This window comes from Camelus bactrianus, chromosome 26 (genome assembly GCF_048773025.1).
Source record: "Camelus bactrianus isolate YW-2024 breed Bactrian camel chromosome 26, ASM4877302v1, whole genome shotgun sequence".
NCBI lineage: Eukaryota > Metazoa > Chordata > Mammalia > Artiodactyla > Camelidae > Camelus > Camelus bactrianus.
In genome coordinates, this window is record NC_133564.1 from 19,614,471 (window position 1) to 19,641,394 (window position 26,924).

The 26,924-nt window shown below is 37.0% G+C and overlaps 2 protein-coding genes across 24 annotated transcripts in view; one reads left to right on the forward strand and one right to left on the reverse strand.

Moving 5' to 3' along the window:
* The window catches only part of ASAH1 (N-acylsphingosine amidohydrolase 1), a 51,641-nt gene extending 30,714 nt beyond the window's left edge, over window positions 1-20,927 (forward strand). Inside the window, exons 6-14 of one of the 2 annotated variants that reach the window (XM_045515464.2) lie at window positions 170-244; window positions 1,353-1,398; window positions 1,966-2,110; window positions 2,660-2,714; window positions 2,843-2,924; window positions 6,194-6,325; window positions 6,432-6,555; window positions 6,980-7,036; window positions 15,779-20,927. In XM_045515464.2, coding sequence (XP_045371420.2) covers window positions 170-244; window positions 1,353-1,398; window positions 1,966-2,110; window positions 2,660-2,714; window positions 2,843-2,924; window positions 6,194-6,325; window positions 6,432-6,555; window positions 6,980-7,036; window positions 15,779-15,862 — 800 coding nt within the window. In that variant the 3' untranslated portion in view covers window positions 15,863-20,927. Of the gene's footprint in view, window positions 1-169; window positions 245-1,352; window positions 1,399-1,965; window positions 2,111-2,659; window positions 2,715-2,842; window positions 2,925-6,193; window positions 6,326-6,431; window positions 6,556-6,979; window positions 7,037-8,250; window positions 9,827-15,778 lie in introns of those variants that run through there. The other variant, XM_010953268.3, reaches the window with a different exon arrangement.
* Window positions 20,928-22,054: 1,127 nt separating this feature from the next.
* PCM1 (pericentriolar material 1) overlaps window positions 22,055-26,924 on the reverse strand; it is an 81,155-nt gene continuing 76,285 nt past the window's right edge. For all 22 annotated transcript variants that reach the window (XM_074353474.1, XM_074353470.1, XM_074353468.1 and 19 more), the window contains 3 exons: window positions 25,616-25,708; window positions 25,407-25,524; window positions 22,055-24,049 (listed from right to left, as the gene is read on the reverse strand). In XM_074353474.1, coding sequence (XP_074209575.1) covers window positions 24,024-24,049; window positions 25,407-25,524; window positions 25,616-25,708 — 237 coding nt within the window. In that variant the 3' untranslated portion in view covers window positions 22,055-24,023. The remainder of the gene's footprint in view (window positions 24,050-25,406; window positions 25,525-25,615; window positions 25,709-26,924) is intronic.

A 26,924-nucleotide genomic window follows, 5' to 3' on the forward strand; every position in this document is an offset into this window, starting at 1 on the left:
CTCCCGCAGGCCAGCTGTTCAGGCCCACTCAGACTGTCCTCAGACACGCAGGTGTGCCAGAGCAAAGCCTCACCCAGTGACGATACTTAAACCTTTTCTTAAGAAAGAATTTTCTAACACTGTCATGGTTCTGTATGTTGACCCCAGAATTTCCTGTCTTTTCTCTTAGGAGAGATTATTTCATTCAATATTTTCTACGAATTTTTTACCATTTGTACGTCAATAATAGCAGAAGACAAAGAAGGTAAATAAATGTATGCTGAGGGAGGGTGGGCGGAGCAAAGTACGAGGTAAAAGAAAAATCTTGAAATAAATGAAATTAGAACCTGTAAAATACGGGCTTACTGTGCAAATACTATGCATATTGCATATGGTTTTATAGATCTTGGTTAAGTTTTTGAAAATGAATTGAAAACTTTTCTTATTTTTAAGACCACTTGTAATGCCTATTAAAGTTTAATTAAGGTATGCACAAATCTTGGAAGAAGTGTTTCAGGACTAAATACACTCTTACCCTTCCTCCTAGTCAAATTGTACCTGTATTTATGATTTGATAGTAAGTACTCACAGGGGCAGAACAAACTTTCTTCCATCATTTCCCAGCCAAGGAGCCCTGTGTGGACCAGCTTTGCTTTTCCATGTGTGTCTTGACTGGTCCCCAGAGTACAAAGTACAGGATGATGTACCCTGGTTCACTCTTACTTTTGACCTGTATTCTGCATATAGCTGTAGGTGACAATGCCTGGAGGGTAGCATGTTGGTAAGTCACATTAGGTGAGGCTGAGATAGCTAAGTGGGTAGGAATTGGTCATAGTGGACCAAAAAATAATGACTGATCCTTTTCCCATGTTCTAATCGTACCTGCAATCCTGTGTTCTCAGGTATTGCAGGAGGATCTGGCCACTGTGACAGGGGCAACGGTTTGCTCTTGTTAAGGCTTATTGTTTTTTTTTAACTTTTTTTTATTGAGTTACAGTCATTTTACAATGTTGTGTCAAATTCCAGTGTAGAGCACAATTTTTCAGTTATACGTGAGCATATATATATTCACTGTCACATTTTTTTTTCGCTGTGAGCTACCGTAAGATCTTGTATCTATTTCCCTGTGCTATACAGTATAATCTTGTTTATCTATTCTACATTTTGAAATCCCAGTCTGTCCCTTCCTACCCCCTACCCCCTTGGCAACCACAAGTTTAAGGCTTATGATATCAGATGCTGCTTAATTCTTATTGTCGGATAGAACAGTTGTGACTATCACTTAGCCAAAATTAAGTGTCCAGCTTTGATTTAGAATCAGTCATACTGTGATAATTGCTATTAACATGTCTTTTCTGTTTACTTTCATTTAGGTCATCTACTACATGGGCGAAACATGGATTTTGGAATATTTCTTGGGTAAGAAAGAATGTGGTGTCTGTCAGTCCCTAAGAAGAGTTGATTGTGTTTCATTGATAAAAAGTAAGTCCCAAATCACTCTCAGAATAGGACCAGAAGTGAAGATCCTAGATTCTTTAGTTTTGAAACAAGATGGCACACTCTTATTCAGTGATACAAGAGTTTGTAGCTGAGTCGCACCTGTGAACAGAAGTCTGGAGCGTGCTTGAAGGCTCTGGATGCACGTCCAGTTTGTTGCTTGGAAGGAAGAGTAGCATTCTGTTTCATGTGTGTTCTTGACCTTTCTGAAAAAACAAAAAAACAGGGCTTTGTATAGAGACCTAAATATTAATCTGTGGTTTGTTATTTATAGGCTGTGTTATGTTAGGAGAGTTACTTAACTTCTCTGAGCCTCAGTTTTATCATGTAGAAAATGGAGGGTAAAACCAGCCATACTGAAAAAGTACTGGGGAGATTGATCATTAGGGATTAGGTAGATGAAGGACCTGGGATAATCCTTGACCAGCACGATCATATTCATCATTGTTACTGCTGTTCCTAAAGGTCACTACAATTTGTCTTTTGTAGGTGGAATGCTAATAATAATACCTGGGTCGTAACTGAGGAACTGAAACCTTTAACAGTGAACTTGGACTTCCAAAGAAACAATCAAACTGTCTTTAAGGCGTCAAGCTTTGCTGGCTATGTGGGCATGCTAACAGGATTCAAACCAGTAAGGAATCAGTTGCTACACAGTTGTACAGGTAGCTCTCTGTGAAAGGTGGAGTCTAAGGAAGTGAGGACCTAAAGAGAATAGGAAGCCCCAGTTCATCCCTTTGCACTTCTTGTCACCTTCCTTCATAGGTGTGAGCCCATATGGTAGAGAAGAGTAGGAAGGAGATGAAGGTTTCTGAGCCTTTTGTGGAGAGGAAGCATGTGGCTGGGTGGCAAGGGCTGGGGATGTAAATCTGGAATCTATCTTGGGTCTGCCCCTCAGGCAAGTTAGGCATTAAGTCTCTGCACTTCAGTTTCCTTGTCAGAAAAGTGTAGCCAATAACATCCCACCTATGTTTCTCACATACGAGCTGTGAAAATGCTTTGAGCTTCTAAAACAGCTTTGTTAATAGAAGGTGATAGTGTCATGGTTTAGATTTATCTTTGCACCCCCTCTGCCAGTTCCCCAATCCAGGCCCTGATATAACAGTATACATGGTAGCACAGTGAGAGGGCCTTAAACAGGATGGCTGAGGTTTCAGACTTCATTGCTTTGTTTTCTTTTCAGGGACTGTTTAGTCTCACGCTGAATGAACGGTTCAGTACAAACGGCGGTTATATAGGTGAGCAGAGTTCCTAAGTGAAAGGGGAGTTTCATAGATGTCTCAGAGGAGGGCTGGACTATGCCTTCTGGTTAATGGTCTAATCTCTTCCAGGTGCTATGACACTGTGTGTGTTTGATTTCTTCCAGGTGTCCTAGAATGGATTTTGGGAAAGAAAGATGCCAAGTGGACAGGGTTTATCCTTAGATCAGTTCTGGAAAATAGTACAAGGTAACCTGTTTAGTTGCTTTATTATGAGCTTTAATATTTATTTTATCATTTTATTTTTTCTTGAGATATAATTGACATATAACATTATATTAGTTTACATGTAGTATAAAATATTTTGATTTTTGTATATATGGCAAAATGATCACCATAAAAAGTCTGGTTACCATACATCAACACATATTTACAAGTTTTTTTTCCTTGTGATAACTTCTACTTTCTTGGAACTTTCAAATACGTACTACAATGTTATTAGCTATAATCACCATGCTGTACATTACATTCCCAAGACTGACTTAGTTTATCACCAGAAGTTCGTACCTTTTGACCCCCTTCACTCATTTCACCCATCCCTCACCTCCGACCTCCGACAACTACTAATCTCTTCTCTGTATTTATGAATTGAGTTTTTCTTTTTCTTTTTTTTTTAGATTCCACATATAAGTGTGATCATATGATATGTCTTTCTCTAACTTATTTCATTTAGCAAAATGTCCTCAAGGTCCATCCATATTGTCACAAATGGCAAGATTTCGTTCTTTTTAATGGCTAAATAATATTGTATATATACCACATTTTCTTTATCCATTCATCCTTAGGTGGACACTTAGGTTGTTTCCATATCTTGGCTATTACGAATAGTACTGCAGCAAACACGGGGGGGCACATACATTTTTGAGTTAGTGTTTTCACTTCCTTCACATAAATACTTAGAAGTGGAATTCCATATCGTATGGTATTTTAGTTTTTGTTTTCCACAGTGGCTGCACCAGTTAATATTCCCACTGGCAGTGCATGCACATGGTCCCCTTCTCTTCACATCCTTGCCAACACTTGTTACCTCTTGTCTTTTTCGTAACAGCCTGTCTGACAGGTGTGAGGTGACACCTCATTGTGGTTTTGATTTGCATTTCCCTGATGGTTAGTGATGTTGAGCACCTTGTCATACACCTGTTGACCTTCTGTATCTCATCTTTGGAAAAATGTCTGTTCAGCATCTCTGCCCATTTTTTAATCAGATTGTTTTTGCTATTGAGTTGTGTGAGTTCTATATATATTTTGGGTATTAACCCCTTTATCAGACACATGATTTGCAAATATTTTCTCCCATTCAGTAGGTTTCCTTTTCATTTTGTTGATGGTTTTGTGTGCTGTTTAGAAGCTTTTTAGTTTGATATAGTCCACTTGTTTATTTTTGTTTTACTTGCTTTGGTGTCAAATCCAAAAGATCATTACCAAGACTCATGTCAAGGAGCCTACCACCTATGGTTTTCTTTTAGGAGTTTCATGGTTTCGGGTCTTAGGTTCAAATCTTTAATCTAGTCTGAGTTGATTTTTGTGTATGGTGTAAGATAGTGGTTCAGTTTCATTCTTTTGCATGTAGCTGTCCAGTTTTCCAAACACCGTTTATTGAAGAGGCTGTCCTTCCCCAACGTATATTCTTGGTTCCTTTTTTGTAAATTAATTGACCATATAAAAATGGGTTTGTTTCTGGGCTATTCTGTTCCACTGATCCATGTGTCTGTTTTTATTCCAGTATCACTGTTTTGATTACTGAGGTTTTATAATATAGTTTGAAATATAGTTATTCTTTTTCAAGATTGCTTTGGCTATTCAGGGCCTTTTGTGATTCCATACAAATTTTAGGATTGTTTGTTTTATTTCTTTGAAAAAATGGCATTGGAATTTCCATAGGGACTTCACTGAATCTATAGATTGCTTTGGAGTAGTATGGACATTTTAACAACATTAATTCTTCCAGTCCATGACCTTGGAATGTCTTTCCATTTATTTGTGTCTTCCATTTCTTTATCAGTGTCTTACAGCTCTCAGTGTACAGATCTTTCACCTCCTTGGTTAAATTTATTCCCATGGATTTTATTCTTTTTAACATAATTGTAAATGGGATTGTTTTCTTAATTTCTCTTTCTGAGAATTCATTATTAGTGTATAGAAACACAACTGACTTTTGCATACCAGTTTTGGTCCTGTGTCTTTACTGAATTTATTAGTCATAACAGGTTTTTTTCGGTGGAGTCTTTAGAGATTTCTATGTATAATATGTCATCTGTAAATAGTGACAACTTCACTTCTTCGTTTCTGACTTGGATACCTTTTATTTCTTTTTCTTGCCTAATTGCTCTGGGTAATGCTGCCAATACTGTATTGAATAAAAATGACCAGAGTAGGCAACTCTGTCCTGTTCCTAATCTTAGAGAAAAAGCTTTCAGCCTTTCATTACTGAGTATGATGTTAACTGTGGGCTTATAATATATGGCTTCTGTTATGTTGAGGTAAGTTCCCTCTATACCCACTTTTTGGAAAGTTTTTAATCATATACGGATGTTGAATTTCATCAAATGCTTTTCCTGCATCTGTTGAGATGATAATATGATTTTTATCCTTCATTTTGTTAATTGGTGTATCACACTGATTGATTTGTGGATATGGAACTATCCTTGAATCATGGTGTGTGGTTCCTCTTAATGTATTGTAGTTTATTTTAAATTACTCATATTAAAATACAAAAATATTTCCCAGCTTTATCTTCCATTGAGGAATTATTTCAGAATTTCTTAGGTGAACCTTTGACACTCATATGGAATTCTTCATATTTTGTGTGTATATTTATAGCAAGGAAATGAAATGATTTATTTAAAAAGTGCCAGGGATAGTGCCACTATGAAGGGCATCTATGAATTTTTATTGGTGTACAAAAAAAAAATCACCCATACAGAAAGGAAAAATTTATGCAATAAAATCTTCATTTAAATCATAATACCTGTTAACTTAGAAGTTGTATTCTACGCTGGTGCAGAAATCTTACAGTAGCAAAACTGCCTTTAGCCAGCACTGCATCCAAATGACGTAGAATAAATGGGCATCAATCCAATTTTTAATGATTTCCAGGGCATAACGTTTAGTAGTCTTCTTTGAAAATTCATTTCCATTTTTAATAGCACTAATTTCCAAGAAGTTTACTTTCTATTCCTAAGTCTTACATATAGTAATTTATATTATTTTCCTGAATTCTGTTTTTGGGTGAAAGGCAGTGATTATAAGGGTGGGAGATGGTCTCTTGAGGCCATTTTGTTTGTCCTTCAGGCTAGAGGGAACATTTCAGAGCTCAGTGTTTCACCACATAGGAGTCAGAGATTGTTTCTCCCTGGGTTCATGTTCCTCAGATACTTGTTTTTCCTTAGTTTCCACACCTAAAAAATTTCCATTCCAAGTCAACTAAAAATGTTTCTTTTTTTAAAATGTTTGTGTAGTTATGAAGAAGCCAAGAATATATTGACAAAAACCAAGATCCTGGCCCCAGCATACTTTATCCTTGGAGGCAACAAGTCTGGGGAGGGTTGTGTGATTACACGAGACAGAACACGGTCTTTGGATATATACGAGTAAGTGCATTTGTTAAAGCAGAATAAATAGAAACTGAAGCATAGACTAATATATGTACATGTTTAAGGCATGAAGCCTAAAAGGAATCTCTCTTTTTGTGTCTAGACTTGACCCCAAGCAGGGTAGATGGTATGTGTTACAAACAAATTATGACCGTTGGAAAAATCCCTTCTTCCTTGATGATCGCAGAACACCTGCAAAGATGTGTCTAAACCGGACAACCCAAGAGGTACATTTGCAGTGTCATCTATGGCAACCATTAAAGATGATCTCTATTCTGGCATTTTTCTCTGGTCTTTGAACAATTTATAAACCTCCTATTATTAAGTGTCTGGACAATCCCCAGTGAATTTGTTTTGTTTTGTTTTGTTTTTAATGTAAAGAGCAAACTTTTGCCGTACTTTCCCCTTTCTTATTTAATGCTGGACACCATTCTGTAGAGTTGGGTGGCAAGAATTCAAGAGCGGAGGAAGGGAAAGAAAGAAAAAGTGATATATCAGAATCATTGCCTCTAACAGTGACCCCGAGGGAAATTCTTCTATGGGGTTTGAGAGAGGTTGATTGAAGGATGTCTTGTTGTGTTGACCCATTTGTGTGGATAAGGCTGCCAATATCTGTAATGTACTGAACAAAACTATTTTTTTGTATTTTAGAATATCTCGTTTGCAACTATGTATGATGTCCTGTCAACAAAACCTGTCCTCAACAAGGTATTTAAATATTTAGACATTCACTTTGGGAAAGAATTTGATCCCATGTTTTACCGCTCCCTGTTGTCTTGGATCAGAGCTAGGATGCCAAGTAATGTTCACCTTAAGGCTGCTTTTTAAAATGTTTTTGTGTGACTAAAACCATAACTCTTGGGAGGTGACAGAGATGTTGGTCACTGCAGCTTGATGTCCAGTTTGGCCAGAGTATTGTTTCCAGTTTTACTTACTTGGCAGTTGAATTGAGTCTAGCGTGTTAGTCTTGACTTCTTTGTCTATGAGGAATCGAACACTGTGCATTGCAACTAACACCTAAGACTTGACAAAACAAAGTCAGAAGTCTGTTTTCAGACAGCTTTGCGTCTTAGTGGGTTAGGGTTTCTCTTAAATTCTATTACATCTCTTTTTCTTTTTCTTTTCCTGACACTGTGGCTAAAATACGCCAAAGTTTCTAATCACCCATTTTGCTAATAGTTCACCCCCTTGTGTATTTCCGATTCCCCGGATTCTCCCATTTGTTCCTTCTCTTCCTTTCCTTGGTCCTTTTCCTTAACCCTCCCTGGAGTCAGTGTGCCTCCAGCACCTTTGCTGGAACAAATTGTCCTGCCCGTTAGCATGTGGATCAGAACCTGGCTCCTGAGGGAAGCCTTCCTTACTTCACTGACCGTCCGTCTCACTTGGCCCACGCCATCTTCATGTGAGCGCACAGTTGGGTGACTTACAGATTCTGAGTTTGGGTGTATACCTTGTAACCTGCCTGCCTGCGTAGTTTCCCTCACCGCACTAGAAATGCTTTAAGGGTAAGGGTAAGGGTAGCCAAAGCTAAACTGTTCACACCCCGCAGTACACCATTAGTCTTTGCAAATTACGCATTGAGGAGGGTTAAGTGAGTCGTAAAGCCTTTGCGGTGAAGTGATGTACTGCTCAGAATTAAGACCAAGGCTTGGGAGAGAAAGCCCAAGGCTGTTCATGTTCATGCCTTGGAATAATGGTTCTGTTGAAGTCAGTTGTTTTATTATTGACTTATTATTTATTTATTAATTCCTTGGACCTTTATATTATGTAATACTTCTTTTTACCTTTACAGATACAGTATTATATATTATTTAGTATTAAGTAACTTCATAAGCAATTCCACAAGTAAAGAAATGCCAATATGAGTCAGGTCATCTTAGAACTGAACACATCCTTTTAAGTAAAAATAACTTCTCTTTCAGCTGACGGTATACACAACCCTGATAGATGTTACCAAAGGTCACTTTGAGACATACCTGCGGGACTGCCCAGACCCCTGTATAGGTTGGTGAGCACACACCTGGCCTACAGGATGCGCCTTCTATGATGTCAAGACGGGAGCCCCCACGTGGCTGAGCAGTGCAGCCGTGTCTGATCTCCTTCCAGAGACTCAGGGCAGGTTCTCTTTGAGGCGTGAGCTTGTCTTTCTTGGTATGTTTACAACTCACAGGCTTTTTTTGCTGAAACGGTTGATCATTCTTACATACAAATAACTTCTTTTAGTGAAATATGCCAGTCATCCAGAATTTACTGTGTTTCATTTCACTCTGACATTTGGGAACGGACAGTAAAACTACTGTGAGACCCCCCTCCATGGAATAAAAGCAGGATTCTCTGTGAGCACTGAATCCTGTACACCTGTGTGAGTAATAGTTAATAGTCCACATTATTCAGTTTTTCACTTTTATCTCACATTTGTGTTTTTCAGCCCTTTCTTCCTGGTTCTAACTACTATTAAAACTAATATACCATTGTTTCGCTGTCTGTGACAGCAATGTATTTCACTAATTTTGATTGGAGGAGGATAAGACAGGAACTCAACTGTATGTTTCTCTTAATGGGCATCACGTGAGCTTTTGACTCTGAAAAGTACTCTTGAGGGGGTTCATGAAGTAATCAGTCTGCAGGGCAGTCTTTTATAGTTAGATTTGAAGTGTCTCCTTTTTCATATTTAGCCTACCTCCCAGTAACCCCAGGAAGTTAATTTCAAAGACAGTCTTAGGTTCTGTGAATCAGGGTTAAAGAAGCAGATCAAAGATTTGTGGAAAATAGGAGGTGAGCCATTATTTTAAACTCTCATAAGTATCATTCATTTAATAAATAAATTTTTAGTTTGTCCTTCTGATCAATATGTATTTTTTTAAACTAAGCTCTAGTTACTAAAAATGTTTTTCAGAAATCAATCTATTTATGAGAAACTTGTTAACCTTTCAAACTTTCACAGTGAATTGTGAAATGTAGGCCAGTTGGGTAAGACCTGCAGCCACTTCATTTCTGTGTAATGTCAGCTGTATTCATGTCATTCAATAAGCAGTCATTAGAAGAAGTGTCAGTCAGCAAGCAGTCTTGTATGCTGACTGACGGTAAACCTACGTGTTGGTTTGAGGGTGGGGGTGATGGAGAAATCCAAGATGAATGTATTTGAATTAAATTAGGTTATGTAAGTGGCCTATTCAACTTATGACTAAATGGTCACAGTCTAACATGACTAACCCTTATCACCTCTTAACCCAGTGGTATCAATCCAGTGTGGAGGTGTCCAGAGACAGCTTTTCCTCCCAGATAGGAGGTGCGTCCGCAAAACTGCGGTGATGCCAGCGTTAGCTTAGTGAAGCAAGGAGAATTACAAAAGGACTTGTGTTCAAACGGGATTCGATGAATTACAAAAACTTTACTTTGGATTTTGCTCATCTTATAAAAATGAAGTGACATAAACTTGTATTTTTTCCTAAAGTAGCAGTCTTTGATATACATGAGAATAAAGAGGTGAGAGGCTAATTGTCTCAGACTGATTCCTCCGTTAGGACTGAATCAAAGCATTTGGAGGAAATAACAAGTGGTATTAAAATTTCAGGTAGTACTGTTTAGTGGTTAAAAGCAGTTTATAAAAGAGGATATATAGTATAAACCTATTTATGTAATACTTTATACACGTACTTATGCATAACTAGATACACATCTAGAACAGAGAGACGACTAGGAGGATGTTTACCAAAACACTGACAATGGTTCCTCCAGGATAGTGGTGTTAAATGCTGTTTTAATTTGGAGAGGACGTTAATGAGACTGTATTTTTAAAAATACTGGATAAAATTAAGGGGCAAGTTGGATACAAACCTTAGGCTGTTATTTCCCCACCTAGCTTTAGTCCGTGGCATTTCTACACATCCTGTGACAGCTTTTGCCCCAGACTGTTATTCCAAACATGCTTGTCTAGCAAACTGCCTTGAAGATAGAAATAGGGTCTCCCCTTGTGGCAGAGGAAAGACTTGTTTCCTGACTAGGATAAGAAAGACCACTGCCCGCCTGCAGGGCGAAGGTTGGACAGCTGGCTAAGCAGAGCAGCCCCTGCCGTCACCAGGGGCTCCTCAGCTCACTTCCTCAGCTGTGATGCAGATGTGGCATGTGCACCATCTACTTGGGCTGTTCTCGTTAGCTCTGTGGGACTTGGGACGGGGGAGGCGGGGGATCCATGTGAACCCGAACTCATGCTGCCTGGTGTTGCAGGGAGGAGTAAAGCCTTTCACCTCTGACCCGGGAGCCCATCAGTGTCCATGCAGTGGTGGCAGACTACCTCATTTGCTTGCCGGTAGGGTAAAATCTCAGGCCTTTCGTGGTTGGTGATGGTGTGTTGCGCCTGGATGACACGTGTGCCTGGAGACACTGATCTCTCAGCCTCCCACAGCACCGGCTTCCTTGGGGCTCCACGAAGAGCATGCGTGGGTAGAGAGGAGTTGACTGCATCTCCCCGTGGTCTCCTCAGGCTGGGGAAGGAGGTGTGTGTGCAAGGCCAAGGGCAGGTTTGGTGCTAGATTGCTGGCTCTGCAGACCAGAGGAGACCTGGGCCAACTAGATTTTGCCTATCAAATCCAGAATCAATGTAAAGATATCTAGCCATTCAGCCCTCACTGAGTGGCCTCCTGCCCGTTTTTTTTCCACCAGAACCCAAACCTATCTTGGTGGCCCTTGTCCTCACTGGTAGCGAAAACTTTTGGAACTTGCTTCCCCCCTAGATGGGTAGAGCAAGACCAAGTGGGTGCCTGAGCACCTGGCCGTGTGCAGATCTCAGTACAGCCCAGGCAACAAAGGGTCTCAGGCTGGAGGGGTTTCTGTTCAGGTACCGGGAAGCCCAGCATGCAGCTCCACCACAGACAGAATCCATTTCCCAAGATATTTCAGTATTACATTTAACAATGAAAGAGGAAAAGAAGTTATTTATCTTCAAATATAATTTCAACTGCTGTCAATTCTTGATGGTTGTAAAGTATAGGTTTAAGTGTATGACCCAATTATGTATCCTCAATGATTTCCAAAAATGTGAAGAGATCATCATAAATTCTTTTTTGTAGCAACTTCAAATAGGCTATAAACCATATTAAGAGAAGTTTATAGTTTTAAATATTTTGTCCTAGCTTCCCTGATACTTTTGTTCATAATTTACACATTTCATAATTTTTAAATAGAAAATGTCATGAATTTTTCACAAATTTTTCACAAAAGTTTACTTCAGCAAGCCTTACAAGCATTGTCATTTCCTGCGTGTGGCATGGTGTGTACGAAAAAAGGTTGGAAAGCCCCGTCCCCGAAGTCTGGACGGAGGTGAACCCGGAGCCCTGGTTCCGACTCCTTCATCACCCAGTTGTGTGCCCTGGGACAAGCCTCCGAGCCTTTCTGCACCTTCAGGTCTGCCTCTGCCACGTGTGGGTTTAACCCGTTTTCTCCAAGGTTTCCTTTAGCTTTATGAACCCAGATTTAAACTGCATCTCAGGTTAGCAGGCAGTTTGGTAGCAGCCAAAAACCCAGGTGGTGTTGGACCTGTTAGAACCACTGTAGTATTTACTATTCACAGACTTGAATGGGTAAATTTAATCAAAGTTTTCTTATCAAGTATTTCAAAATAATGATGACACTCTAATCTGCAGAAAGCACATATATTATTAAAGCAATTGTGGGCAGCTAGCTTTGGACGCCTCCAGTTAGCCCATCAGTTGCACATGGACATTATGTTTATACATGGGTAACATTTGTGCAATACATAGGTATACCTGACACACACAGACTCTGACAGTAAGAATGCTTAATTTTGAAAATAGGTAGCACCTGAGTTCAGTGCCCACCCTACTTGAATCTCAGGAAACATAACTCAAGTTATGCCCCACAGTAGCCCAGTGGGCTAAACAGTACAACTCTCACACATACAGATAAGAGACTGGGTTGACAGCGTTATTTCAAAACATGAGAGGAGTTCTAACAAGTCAGCTGCAAGGCCATGCATGCCCAGGTGTGTGTGGGTGAGAGAAATCTCATTACACGCTGGAGTTATGACTAAGGAGAAATAACTTGATGCTAATAACAGTTTGTTTTTCACATACTCAGGTAAAATGAACCATGTCGCCAAATGGAATAAGTAAGATTTTTCATCTTAGTTACTGATAATAAATATTTCCTTGTGTACCTAACGCCTAATGACTGGCTCTGTCATTATCAGTAGAGAATTGTCTTTAGAAAGAAAATCGATTTTCAATATTTAATATTTTTTCTGTTAATTTACAGTTGCTAGATGGAATAAATGTGCAAAATTTTCACTTCTCTTTGCCTTTGATAAGGTACTGAGTTCATACTATATATGCACTGGTTTCCAAGTTAAAGCTTTCATTGCCAATGAGCAATGGTGTCATGTAGGGATTGGCACTGAGAGACTTCGGTTCTAGTCTTGGTTCTGCCACTTAGTTTTCCTGTATTTAAAATGTGAAAAGGCCTGATGGAAGATCTTTGATATTTGCACACTTTTTAGTGCAGATGACAAAGGAATGATGTTTGGCTGTTTTCATAATCAAAAGAATAAGGCAATATATAACAAATCAATATATACTGAACAATACTGTTGTCTTTGAGACAAGGTAGTTTTATATTTCTCAAATCATTACCACATTGAAAATCTACCATGGCCAAAATAATCTAATATTGAAAATATTTTTCTGTCACCTCCGTAAGCTCTCTATATGCCAAGAGCTAATATGATGGATTTTTTTAAATCTTAAGTGATTGTTTGGGAAAAGAGATTATAGCTTCTATGTTTTTTTTTTAAGTTTTTTTTAAATCATAGAATTGATGGACTATCCAGCTACACTCTTTTTTTGTTTTTGTTTTTGTTTTGTTTGTTTTCTTGGTGAGGGAAGGTAATTAAGTTTGTTTATTCTTAGAGGAGGTATTGGGGATTAAACCCAGGACCTCATGCATGCTAAGCATGAGCTCTACCACTTGAGCTGTACCCTCCCCACTGACCCTAGACTTCGAGGGCTGAGTACAGGTGCTCTTCAGTTACAGGCACTCTTGCTTTTTTTTTTTTTTCAGTGCAACTACTTAAAAGTGACAAATTCAGCATTAAAAACACAGAGAAGAGCTAATAAATTTGTCAAGTGGTTTATTAGAATTATATAACCAAAGCAGTTGTCCTCTGGTGTAACATTTTGTGTAAATACTTTGAAGTAAAATTTGAAAATTACCAGTTGCAGATTTGCCAAGGTAGTTGTAAGTGTTTTACTGAAATTATAATTTTATTTTTGATAGTTTCATGAGATTTCATATAGAGCAACTCCCCCCGCTTCAAATTAAAACAAATGTAAAACTTTTAGCACTGTGAACAACAGTTTTACAGAGTTAATGTTTTACAGAGTTCAGCATAGAAAAACTGGAAGGTGCAATTTTTTATCAAGTGATTTTTTTTTTGGTCCACTTTATTTTTAAATTAAAATTTTATATAATTTATATATATATGTATTCATTGAAGTATAGTCAGTTTATAATGTGTCAGTTGATGGTGTACAGCATAATGCTTCAGTCATACATGAACATACATATATTTGTTTTCATATTTTTCACCATTACTACAAGATACCAAATATAGTTCCCTGTGCCATACAGTATGAACTTGTTTATCTGTTATATATATGTTAGTATCTGCAAATCTCAAACTCCCAGTTTATCCATCCCCCTGTCCCCCTGGTAACCCTGTTTGTTTCTATGTTTTTGAGTCTGTTTCTTTTCTGTAAATAAGTTCATTGGTCATTTTTTTTTAAGATTCCACATGTAAGTGATATCATATGGTATTTGTCTTTCTGACTTATTTCACTTAGTATGATAATCTCCAGATCCATCCATGTTGCTGCAAATGGCATTTTATTCTTTTTTATGACTGAGTAGTATTCCATTGTAGAAACCTGCTACTTACTTATGCAGTCATCTGTCAGTGGACATTTAGTTTGCTTCCATGTCTTGGCTATTGTGTATAGTGCTGCTGTGAACTCTGGGGTGTATGTATCCTTTTGAATTAAGGTTCCTTCTGGATGTATGCCCAGGAGTGGGATTGATGGATCATATGGTAAGTCTATCTTTAGTTTTTTGAGGAATCTCCACACTGTTTTCCATAATCACTGCACTAGACTACATTCCCACCATCAGTGTAGGAGGGTTCCCTTTTCTCCACACCCTCTCCAGCATTTATCATTTGTGGGCTTGTGAGAGAGAGCCATTCTGACTGATGAGGTGATACCTCATTTTTGATTTGCATTTCTCTGATAATTAGTGATACTGAGCATTTTTCATGTGCCTATTGGCCATTTGTATGTCTTCATTGGAGAATTACTTTTTTAGGTTTTCTACCCATTGTTAGATTTTATTAAGTTGTATGAGCTGTTTATAGATTCTAGAAATTAAGCCCTTGTCAGTATCATCTTTTGTGAGTATTCTTCCATTCCGTAGTTTTGTTTTGTTTTGCTTATAGTTTCCTTTGCTATATGTGAAAGAGCTGGGGTTTTTTGAGGTAATCAAATTTATTTATATATATATATATCTCTTCGGTGGAGGTACCGGGGATTGAACCCATGACCTTGTGCATGCTAAGCACATGCCCTACCACTGAGCTATACCCTCCCTCTCACTTACCAAGTGGTATTAATGACAAATTGATTTAGAAGGAATGTTTTCTCTTTTCATGTTCTGCTTTAGGTACTGCTACAAGGTTTTCATGGTAATTTTAAAAATAAAAGTTATGTGACCCAGGTATAGTAAAATAAAAAATTTTGTCTGTGTGCAGAGACACCACACTGAGTCTGTGTTAGAGCTACTTTTCTCAGTTATACCTCTGAGCTACTTGATGGCTTCTGTATAAGAAGACACTGGGTTAGGTTATCAGTATTTTTAAAAATATACAAACAATACAGTAATTTATCGTTTGGTTAAAATTTGTTTTAACGAAAAGAAACAAAGTCCCTATTTCACTCTCCAGTTCCCCCCCTTTCCTGGGGGTAGCCCATCATAATACTCTGTGTTGTGTCCCATGCTCATTTTGTTTTTCATTTAACAGTATGGAGCCCTTTCCATGTCACTGTTAATTTTTGCTACCCTTTTAAAATGCTTTGTAGGATTCTAAAATACATTTTGTGGACATTCAGTTTGTTTTCATGGTTTTGCAATTATAATTAATGCTGTGGTGACTATACTTTGTTTACAGAGCAGGACAGAGACTGAACAGAGGTTAGGTTAGGTGTACACTTCTTCATGATACACCTTCTGGAATGTTTGAATCTTTATACACATCCACCAGCAGTGGGCAGGATGCCTTTTCACAAGACATTCAAACAGTAATTATTGTCTAATGCCATCAATGAGCACACTGCTAAGAATAAGTGTACAGCTACTCTATTTCCATTGCTGGGTTCATTTCCACAGAATCTCTGGGGCATCCTGCCAACACATTCCTGGGGAGATGGGGTGAAGCAGACTGCAACTGCAATCTGGCAGAGTCCACTATGAGTACTGACAAACAGGAGCCTGTGACAGCAGCAACTGAAAAGAGAAGGGAGAGCCTATGGAGGACCCTGTACACCTAGAAAACTGGATCCGAAAGGGTGGGAAAAAATAAAGGAACAGTGACTCTGAGCCGCAGCCCTACATTCTAATAAACTACTGCCCACCTTCACAGTCAACAGCTTGTGATGGAAGCACTTCCCTATGAAGTCAACAAGTTCAACACTTGGCACCAGATGTGTGCCAGGCAACATACAAGGTTGGATGAGACACAGTCTCTTCCCTCAAAGATCTTAAAGCCTGAGAGGGAAGCCAGGAAAGTAAATCACCTGTGATTGGCAGATGATGTGAACTTGTAAGAGGTGAACACAAATGAGAACTTGCCATCAGAAAGGGAGGGTTGCAGAAGAACTAAGTTTTAAAGGGTAGGAATTAGATGAAGGCAGGAAATACTTAAGTGAGAGACAAGAGTGTATTTAAAAAAAAAAGTGTATTTGGAGCATCAATGCAAGAAAGGGTTTGAGCAGTTTGGGGAACTGCACGTTGTAGTGTTTGCAGCAACAACACAAGGCTAGAAAGGGAGACAGATGTATCCAGGGCTCTATGATTACCGTTTCTTAAATGAAGTCATTTGGGAAATACCAACTTACCTACCATCCAGCCCTTTTGGTTGCTGAGTCACTGAATTCCAGAAGCCTTTGGGACAATAACTTATTTCAGCACTGGAATAAGAAACAGTTTCTATTCTCTCCTCCCACAATGCCTGCTCTGAGGTCACTGCTCAGAGAGAGAACCAGGCTGAAGAGACCCCTGGTCTTATCCACAAGGGCAATACTTGAGTTTATAAGTGATTTTTGGCATGGTGCTCTGCTTGGAAGGCTCTCATGAGGGTGTATCAAGGAAGTGCTTTTATCACAATTACACTGTATCGTAAGTATACACAGGTCTGGCTCCCTTCTCTATATCCTTACTTCCTGCAGCTAAATGAGGAAATGAACTTAGCAAATTATCATTTACTCACTGAATAGCTGCAAATGCAGTTCTGTAGAAAATGGAGTGTATTTTTAACAAATGGTGCTGGAGCAATTGGATACTAATATGCAAATAAAGGAACACTGAATACACACCTCTCACCACATATAAAATTAATTCAAAATGATAATGACTGAAATGTAAAACTCTAAAACTAAAATCTCCAGAAGAAAACATTTTTATGACCTCAAGTTAGGGAAAAATTTCTTAGATATGATGCTACATGCATGATGCATAAGAGAAAAAAAATAATCGGCATTCACCATATTTGAAAACTTCTGTTCAGTAGACACTAAAAAAAAAAAAAAAAAAAAAAAAAAAAAAAAAAAAAAAGCCTAGGGAAAAAAACCACTGATCTGATAAACTGTCTGCAATATGTAACTTACAACTAAAAACTAAGAAATCCAACAACCCAATTTATATAATAGGCAAGATATTTGAAGACACTTCAAAGACAACATATGGATGGCAAATATATACATGAAAAGATGTTCAAGATCATTAGTTACTAGGGCTATGTAGGTCAAACCAGAATGAGATACCACTACATGCACATTACAGTGTCTAAAAGTGACAATGATAATACCAAGAGTTGGCCGGGAAGTGGAGCAAGTGGGAACTGTGTGTGTGTAATGGAGGAGGAATGTAAAATGGTACAACCACTATGGAAAACACATGGTGGTTTCTAATAAAGTTAAACATACACTTATATGATGCAGCTGTTCCACTCCTAGGTATTTATCCAAGGAAAACTAAAGTACATGTTCACGCAAAAAAACTGCACATAAATTTTTATAACAGCTTTACTTGAAAGGGCTCCAAACCAGAAACAATCCAAATGTGCATCAACAGACTAGTGGATAAACAAATGGTGGTATGACCATAAAATGGAGTATTATTCAGCAATACAAAGGGATGAACTACTGATACATGCTACACATGAATGAATCTCAAAAATAATATGCTGAGTGAAGAAAGCCAAAGATACAGGCTGTATACTTGCATTTACACAAATTTCTAGAAAATGCAAACTAATCAATAGTGACAGCAAATCAGTGGTCACCTGGAGATGAAGTGAGGTGGGGGAGAGAGGTGAGTGGGAAGGACTCCCAAGGAGCCTCAGGAAACTCTGGGGGATGATATGTATGTTTATTATCTTGATTGTGGTAAGGGTGTCACGAGTGTGTGTGTATACATATAGGTATGTGTGTATATATTATATATGTGTGTGTATATACATATACACACACATATATGTTAAAACTTAGCAAACTGTATACTTTATAGTTGACAATAAGGTTGTTAAAAATATACTGGGAGCACATTCAACACAAAGAATGTCGTGTGCCAGATATTGGGGATACAATGTATAGCAAAAAAGAAAAGGCAAGGTCTCCGTCTACATAAAGCTTAAGACATTAAAGAATCCTTCCTCAACTTCTACATAAAGCTTAAGACATTAAAGAATCCTTCCTCAACTTCTACATAAAGCTTAAGACATTAAAGAATCCTTCCTCAACTTCCACTCCTGGCCACGCACACTCCCTCTACAGTGACTGTAATGTCACAGGAGGAAACTTAGCATCGAAAAGGATTTACTCAATCCTCAAGTAGGCAAGGGCTGCTAGAGTTAAGTGATCCAAGAGCTTGAAGATAGACTTTGTTGCTATTTGGAATAGAACAGAATTCTCTGGTCACTATTCATAGACTGTTAACCATTTCTGTGCTCTTAGAAAAGCTTATTAGCTCTCCTCTGAAGAGTCAGCACTGGGTTCAAAACAAACCCACAAAGCTACAGTCAATTAATCTTCAAAAATGGAGGCAAGAATATACAACAGAGAAAAAGTCTCTTCAGCAAGTAGTGTTGGGAAAGCTGGACAGCCTCATGTAAATCAATCAAATTAGAACACTCCCTCACACCACATACAGAAATAAATTCAACATGGTTTAAAGACCTAAATATAAGACATGACACCATAAACTCCTAGAAGAGAACATAGGCAAAACATTCCCTGACATAAATAACAGCAGTATTTCCTTAGATCAGTCTTCCAAGGCAACAGAAATAAAAGCAAAGATAAACAAATGGAATATAATTAAACTTACAAGCTTTTGCACAGCAAAGGAAACCATACACAAAACAAAAAGACAGCCTACTGACTGGGATAAAATATTTGCAAACAGTGCAACTGAAAAGGGGTTCATTTCCAAAAATATACAAACATCTCAGAGAACTCAATTATCAAAAAAAAAACCCCAATAAAAAATGGGCAGAGGACTGAAACAGGTATTTCTCCAAAGAAGATATACAGATGGCAAATAGGCACATGAAAAGATGCTCAGCATCACTAACCATCAGGGAAATGCAAATCAAAACCACCACGAGGTATCACCCCACACCTGTCAGAATGGCTATTATCCAAAAGACAAATAACAAGTGTTGGTGAGGATGTGGAGAAAAAAGAACCCTTGTACAGTGTTAGTGGGGATGCAAACTGGTGCAGCCACTATGGAAAACAATATGGAGGTTTCTCAGAAAACTAAAAACAGAACCACCATATGATCCAGCAATTCCGCTTCTGGATACATACCTGAAGAAAATGAAAACGCTAATTTGAAAATGATACATGCAGCTTTATGTTCACAGCAGCATTATTTATAATAGCCAAGATACAGAAGTAACCTAAATGCCCATCAACAGATGAATGGGTAAAGACGTGCTACGCACGCACGCACGCACGCACACACACAGAATATTCCCCAGCCATTAAAAACAATGAAATACTGCCATTTGCAACAACATGGACAGACCTGGAGGGTATAATGCTAAATGAAATAAGAGAAAGACAAATACTGGTTCTCATTTCTATGTGGAATCTAAAAATTAAATGAATACAATAAAACAGAAGCAGATTCACAGACAGAAAACAAACTAGCTGTTGCCTGTGGGGAGAAGAAAGGGAGGAAGGGGCAAGCCAGGGGTAGGGGATTAAGAGATACAAACTACTATGTATAAAATAAATAAGCCGCAAGGATATATTATACAGCACAGGGAATACAGCCAACATTTTATAATAACTTAATGGAGTATAATCTATGAAAATAAGTGAATCACTATGTTGTACACCTGAAACTAATGCTGTAAATCAACTATGATTCAATAAACAACAAAAAACAAGCTATCTGAAATACTAATTGTGTAGCATTAATTCTATTACTGTACCTATGTCTTAAATACCTGGGGGGAATGTGGGGGTAGAAAGAGTGAGGGAATGAAAAGAAGAAATAAAGTGAAATAGAAGGAAGATATCTAGAATGGTCAAAGTGACACCGTGGGAAAACTCCACATCTAAAATTCATTACAATGAAGGCTCTTTAGATTTTGCCTCCTTACCTAAAGAGGGAAAAACTACAAAAAGTGTATATAGCCAGGACATGTTAGAAAAGAATGTTAAGCAAAGAACACAGGAAAGCAACTATGGATTCTGGTAGATAGTTTTAAAAACTGTCTTAGAAATACAAATAAATTTGTCGGTGAGAACCCTGAAAAGTACGCAAAAACTTTACTACTGAGTTATGTGAGTTTAAGGAGAATCTTAGCCCTTCTTTTCCGGGGCCTTTCTTTTCTCCAGTGGATATACACATGAGTGCTTACATTTATATAGCACTTGTCATCAAAGCATTTCCATGACCACTGCTTCATTTGACAGAGTAACTCATGCCTTGTCCCCTTCTAGGAATATACTGAGTATCAACTGTGAGGCAACAGGTGAAGGAGCAATGGAAATGGAAGAGAACCCTAAATGTATATGGACATAGTGTCACTGAAAGTGCGGTTTAACACAAATCCTGAACGCTAGAACTGTGAACTGGTACAGCACTTTGTATTTTTCAAAGCCTTTTCATGATGTCATTTGATTAACAGGATGGCCTTAAAAAGGCAGCTGTACTCTGGGAGATACAGTTCACTAAAGGTGAAGATTTCTAATTAATAATGCTAATTAATATTTCTAAATAAAATTTCAAATTAATATCTTAATATTTACAACTACATTATTTATTTCAAATTAATTATACATGGTTTCCTAGATCTATATACTGGGGATAACTAACTATATGTAGGAAAAGTTACAATGCAAGAAATACATTAAGCATGTGAGAGAAAAGAACTCTGTTACACTGAAATATTATCCTGTGATTAGTTTTCAAAATAGCCAAATCAACAGCTTTTGGTTATAAACTGCTGGCCCGAAGGGTGTTCTGTTGTGGATATTTATGTGTCTGGGCAGATGAAATGAACTGGTAAGATAAGTGAATCTCTGTTTACATAAGAATCATAGTCATTTGTAGGCATGGATTTCCCTCTGTTCTTTAATGGAAAATGAGCCAGCTAGAGACACTAGCTAATATGAGGGAAAAACTAGACGTGTAAGGCAGTACACGTTAAAGTAACAGTAAGACTAGTGCAGCGAGAACAAGAAATGCTGGTTCTTCCAGGCAAGGTGACTGGACAACCATATTTGTACAGTGAAATAAGTGAAATCCAGAGCCAATTATTTCTTTGGCAGATAAAAAATGAGTTCTTTGCACTAAAGAAAGTTGAGCAAGAAACATGCCCATCTACAGAAAACAAACGTAAGGTTACCAAGGGGGAAAAGTGGTGGGAAGGGATAAATTGGGGGTTTGGGATTTGCAGATACTACTATATATAAAATAGATAAACAAGTGTATACTGTATGGCACAGGGAACTATAGTCAATATCTTCTAGTAACCTATAGTGACAATGTATGAATGAATAGGCATGACCGAAACACTATGCTGTACACCAGAAACTGACACAACCACTGTAAACTGATTATACTTCAATTTTAAAAATGGGGGAAAAAAGCAACATGCCAATCTAATTTTGAGTAAATATGAGAATGTTCTGTACATAGTATATAAAATGCATATAACTAAAAAATAGTACAGCACAGCTATACTGTAAGAAAAACATCTTAAGTTTAATATATCCTCTCTCTGGCTAATTGATATGTCATTACTTTTCATGTATTGATTTTTTTTAAACACATTTTAAATTGTCAAGTAAGCCACAAGTAAGAATTCTGTAATAAATTCTAAAGCAAAAATGAGTTTGTCAATTTAAATGAAAATGCAATTCAGGGTTGTATGCAGGATATACATTTATTAACCGTGTAAAAGCGCTTACGCAAAGTGAATGCTACAAAATACAAAGAGTACCTGCACGGTCCGGCGAGCTCACTATTTCAGGCATTATTTCAACCTGCGTAGTAGGGTTCTCTCTCTCACTCATTCTGCCCTTTACTTCCTCTTTTACCTCTAACAAAATTTGTAACTTAAAATTAAGACAGACAATAATATTTAATGTCTAACCCTTCAGCAACAGCTACTAGAAAAAATATATTAAAACAAGTTATCTGCTGCTCTCAAGTCCTAAGTATTTTAAAACTAAATTATCTACTAAAATAGAAAACAACAGACCAGATTATAGCAGCTATTGTAACGTAAGTCAAATAAGCCAGTCCGATGAGGTTCACAGGTACTACCATGGTAACTAGGATATAAGTACAACTCTTCCACTGTATCAACCTTTAACATGCATGCAGAGAGAGAGAGACAGTCTTAATATGTAAGGCTTGGCTTGAGTACCAGAATGAAGTTTCTCCCCCTCCCTGTACAGTCTGGAAAACGAATATAGAACTCAAGTACACATTTAATGTAACTTGTGCTTCAACCTCCCTAAGTCAAGCCAGCTGAGTAAGAATACCTGTTTCTGGAGTGATAGTTTTCTTAACAGGTTTTATTAAAGTTGGAGATATATGTCTCTCATAATTTAAACTAAGTAGCAATACAGTAAACGACCTCATAAGGAAATCCTCATTTAATGTTCCCTGACTGGACATTACAGTCTTACACTGAGGTAACAGACAAGAATTACAAAGGAATGTCAACCAAGTCTTTTCTTAAGGGGTACACTTCAGTCAATTGCTGGACAAATTTAAAAGACTATTTGGAACAATTCTTCATATTTTATTCAAGGAGGAATCGGTAAGGTTGACTTAACTGTTAACTGGCTCTGTGAAGCCTTACTGGGTATACAGCAAGTATGGGAACTTTGAAAAGCTATTTTATTTAGCGATGAAGCTGCACAGTTTCATTACTCATCACTTCATCTGCGAACCTGCTGCTCTCTCACTACACACAGAAGCAACTACTAGGCTTTGGTCTAAACTATCATCTCAAAAGGCAAGGCTCTCCAAAGGCATACAGAACCTTAACATTCTGGTACATAAACCTAGTTCTATTAAATCTCTAAAGAGCCTGGTTTTTCATTTAAAATTAATCACAATGTCACTTTACTTGTCTGTGCAGAAATACTAATTATATAAAACTTACTTTTAGACTGAGACAACATAGATATGAATTGAAATTCCGGAAAATATTTCTCTAATAGATAATTATGTAAGTTCTAGATACTAAGGACAAGTATTCTAAACGTATTATCAAATTTGAATAGAATATTAATATACATTCTATAGTAACTTCACTGATATCCTGGATATCTTCATAACCTGCCCTTTCCTTGTGCAGGAATAAGACATGCACGTATCTAAAAGAACATTAGGCCAAATAGCAGCAACACTGGCATTAACTGGAAGCCTGGCCTAAAGGCTGGGCTTTATAATAAATAGTATATTTCTCTAACTCTTGACCACTGCTCTTCTCTGAATAGCCTAATTACACAGAACAGTGACTTGCTGTATAGAATTCAACATAATTTCCAAAAAGGATACTTTACAGGTAAGTCCAAACTTTATTTGAAACTACATTTTAAATTTAACGTTACCAAACATCGCAATGGGGAAAAAAAAATCCAGACTTAAAAAAATGAAAGAAAAACAAAAAAACCCACAGTGTATCAAGGCTGGAATCTGTCCAGAATTCAATTTTTGATGTTTTAAACTGCCATGGGCAGAGATTAGCACACCTATCAAAAATGCAGTGTCAAACTAATTTACATTTTTATACAGATCAGAACACGTTTATTTAGTGCCATTTTCATATACGCATTGACTATGTAAAGAGAGAGTTAGATGAGCCTCTGAAGACATCTCATATACTGTGGGCTCCCACTGTTTCTGAAAAACAGAATAATAATTAATGCCTTACAAATTATTTACTGAATTAAGACCTTATTAGAATTTAGTTTAATATTGCTCTCTTCCATTAAAACTTATACTTTTAACATAGTTATTGCAAAAGAAACTTAGTTTGCTATAATGATTTCCTGATAATATAGTAAGAGTTTAAAAAGCATAGATAAGAGTTCTGTTTTAAGATGGCAGACTGAGCAGATAGTTCCTATCTCTCAAAAAAAAAAAAAAAAAAGAACTATAAAAATGAATAAATTCAGACCAACAAAAGAAGAGTGGTTGTGAGAGAACAGAGGCCAGGAGACATCAACAAATTCCCAGCATGCTCAAAGCAGGTGGGGGCATAGTGAAGAGTGGGGGAAGCTGCAGCCTAAACATACTAGGAAAGATGGCAGTGGACATGGGTACCAACGACGGACCTAACAGGTAGAAATGGGCTGAAGACTGGAAAATTAATTGAATGTTTGATATTTGGTTTGCCCTTTCCTTTATCCCATTTCTTAAAAAAACAAAACTTTTCTATGATTTAATCAACTGATAAATTGACAGAGAATAACAAAAAGGAAATTCTTGACCTTGATGCAAAAAACATTGCCCTGAGTGGCCCCTAAGTTGTGCTATTATACTCTTAAAGAAAGAAACCTGAGACTCACTTGGCTCTGGAAAGAATCATATTTATACAGAATTATCTTCAGGAAAGTATAGAAGATTTAATTATTACAGTTACAAAAATAAAATGTTAAGTATGGTTACCTTAATAACCTTAATAATGTAAGAATATAAGAAAAACTTAACAGAGAAGGCAGATGGAAAAGGGGAAGAGTGATAGTTGGGTAATGACAAAAGTTAATGGACTAGAAAATGTGTCTAAGAACAAAGGGAACATAAAAATCAAAAATAATATGAACACTAAAAGGAGAGGTAACTAAATACTTTGCACTTGAGAGACAAGAGGTGTTACTTAATTTTTAAACTTAAGAAAATTATAAGATGACTATTTAGAGACATAGAGGGTCTGTTCCAAAAGAACTGAAAACCAATAATTAAAAGAAAAGGACTCTTGTCAATCATAAACATTAACTCTTTTGTACCTTTCTTTAACTTGTGCATATGTTACTTCGTTAAAACTGAAGATTTTTAAAATAGAAAACAACATTATATGATACTACTATTTTATAAATTAGGCAGCTAAACTAAAATTTTTACAGAAATACAGTTCCTTTCTAAAGTTTGGCTTAAATCTTAACAGGTACTAGCAACACATTAAAAAAATAAAACAAAATATTGGTATCAAGATTCAGTAATTTTTCAATATGATATGGTTAAAACTGGTAACTCTTACCTGGTTCTTTTAGAGTCTGAGAATTCCCAGCTAATTCTTCAGTCTGCATTTGACATAATATTTCACCAGATAAATGGTTTTTCTGTTCTTCTTCTACCATTTTCTTCCTTAGATCTGCCTTTGAAGTGAAAATTAAAAATACAAAGTCATTTTTCATCTTAACAATATCTGTTATTTAAAGACAAGTTTAATTAAAGAGAGCCAGATACCTCAGAATATATTGTCAGTTTAAGCGGTAAATCTTCAACTTTCACGAAGTCTTCTTCATCAGATTTTTGACTTAGGTTACCAGATTCTGCTTCCTATAAGATTAACAAATTATATTTAATGGAGGCAAACCATTCTACCTCTGGATCAAAACCAAAGTCATCCATGCAGAAGAGAAAGTGGATTCTAATATATAAGAGAGTGTGTGTGTGTGTGTGTGTATACAAACACACACACACAAACACACACACATATACATATACATATCAGTAATTCTATCATATTTGCTTTTTTTCTATATTCAGCTCCATGAATAGAACAGAAATAGAGAGTTTATAGGAAGGGCTATACACATGCAACCTCAGGCATATATTTGGGCTTTTCTGTTCCCATTTTATAAAACAAAGAGTCAGTTTATACAGGATAAAGGAAGAAGTAGTAGTAATTACACTAAGGGCTAAAAATTAGAACGACTCTTATTTCTTGGTAGATCTACAGAAAGCATCAGAGCTATATTCAGCAGAATATAAGTAAACATTTACAGACTTTCAAAATATCAACTCTAGAAGCTCAAATAGAAAGATGAGGTATAAATTAAGAAACTTAACTAAAGTTACTAAAAAACACCTTATACTGTTTTCCCGAAACTTGAAGCATCAGATTTATCTTCAAAAACCATGACTTTGACCATTTCACTTTCTTGTGCAAAGACCTTCAGTAATGTCCCCTGACTAAAATTCAAATTCAAGACCCTGTATGATCTAACTTTGAGTTAATTTAAGAGTTTCATGCTCTACCAACTGAGCTAGCCGGGCATGCTAACTTTGAGTTAATTTAGACTGAATGCCTCCTATAGCAACTATACAAACTTATCAAATGATAACAACAACAAATTAACAGGTAACTTTCAGAGTTTTAAATGCATAATTTTACTGGTAGTAAACCAAACAAAAGAGTTAAAAGAGTTACTCTTTCTACTAATGTCTTTGAAATACTATAAGCCCCTTGCTGAAAAATTATGAAATCATAACTGCAAGTGTATCTTTGGGAAGAAAACTGATATTAATTAAAATTAAGTGAAACACATTCCTTAGACCTAAAGGTACATTATTAAAAATCTCTTCATTTTTACAGACAAGATAAAGTTATATATAAAACATACATAACCCAAGGATCAAAAAAATAAACTATATCGTATAAAATTAAATTGAAACAAAGGTCAAGAAGTAAAACTTAACTAACTTATTTACTTCACAAATGCAGATTTGCTAGCTTACTTTTCTGTCATTCACTGTATAGAGAGAAGGACTC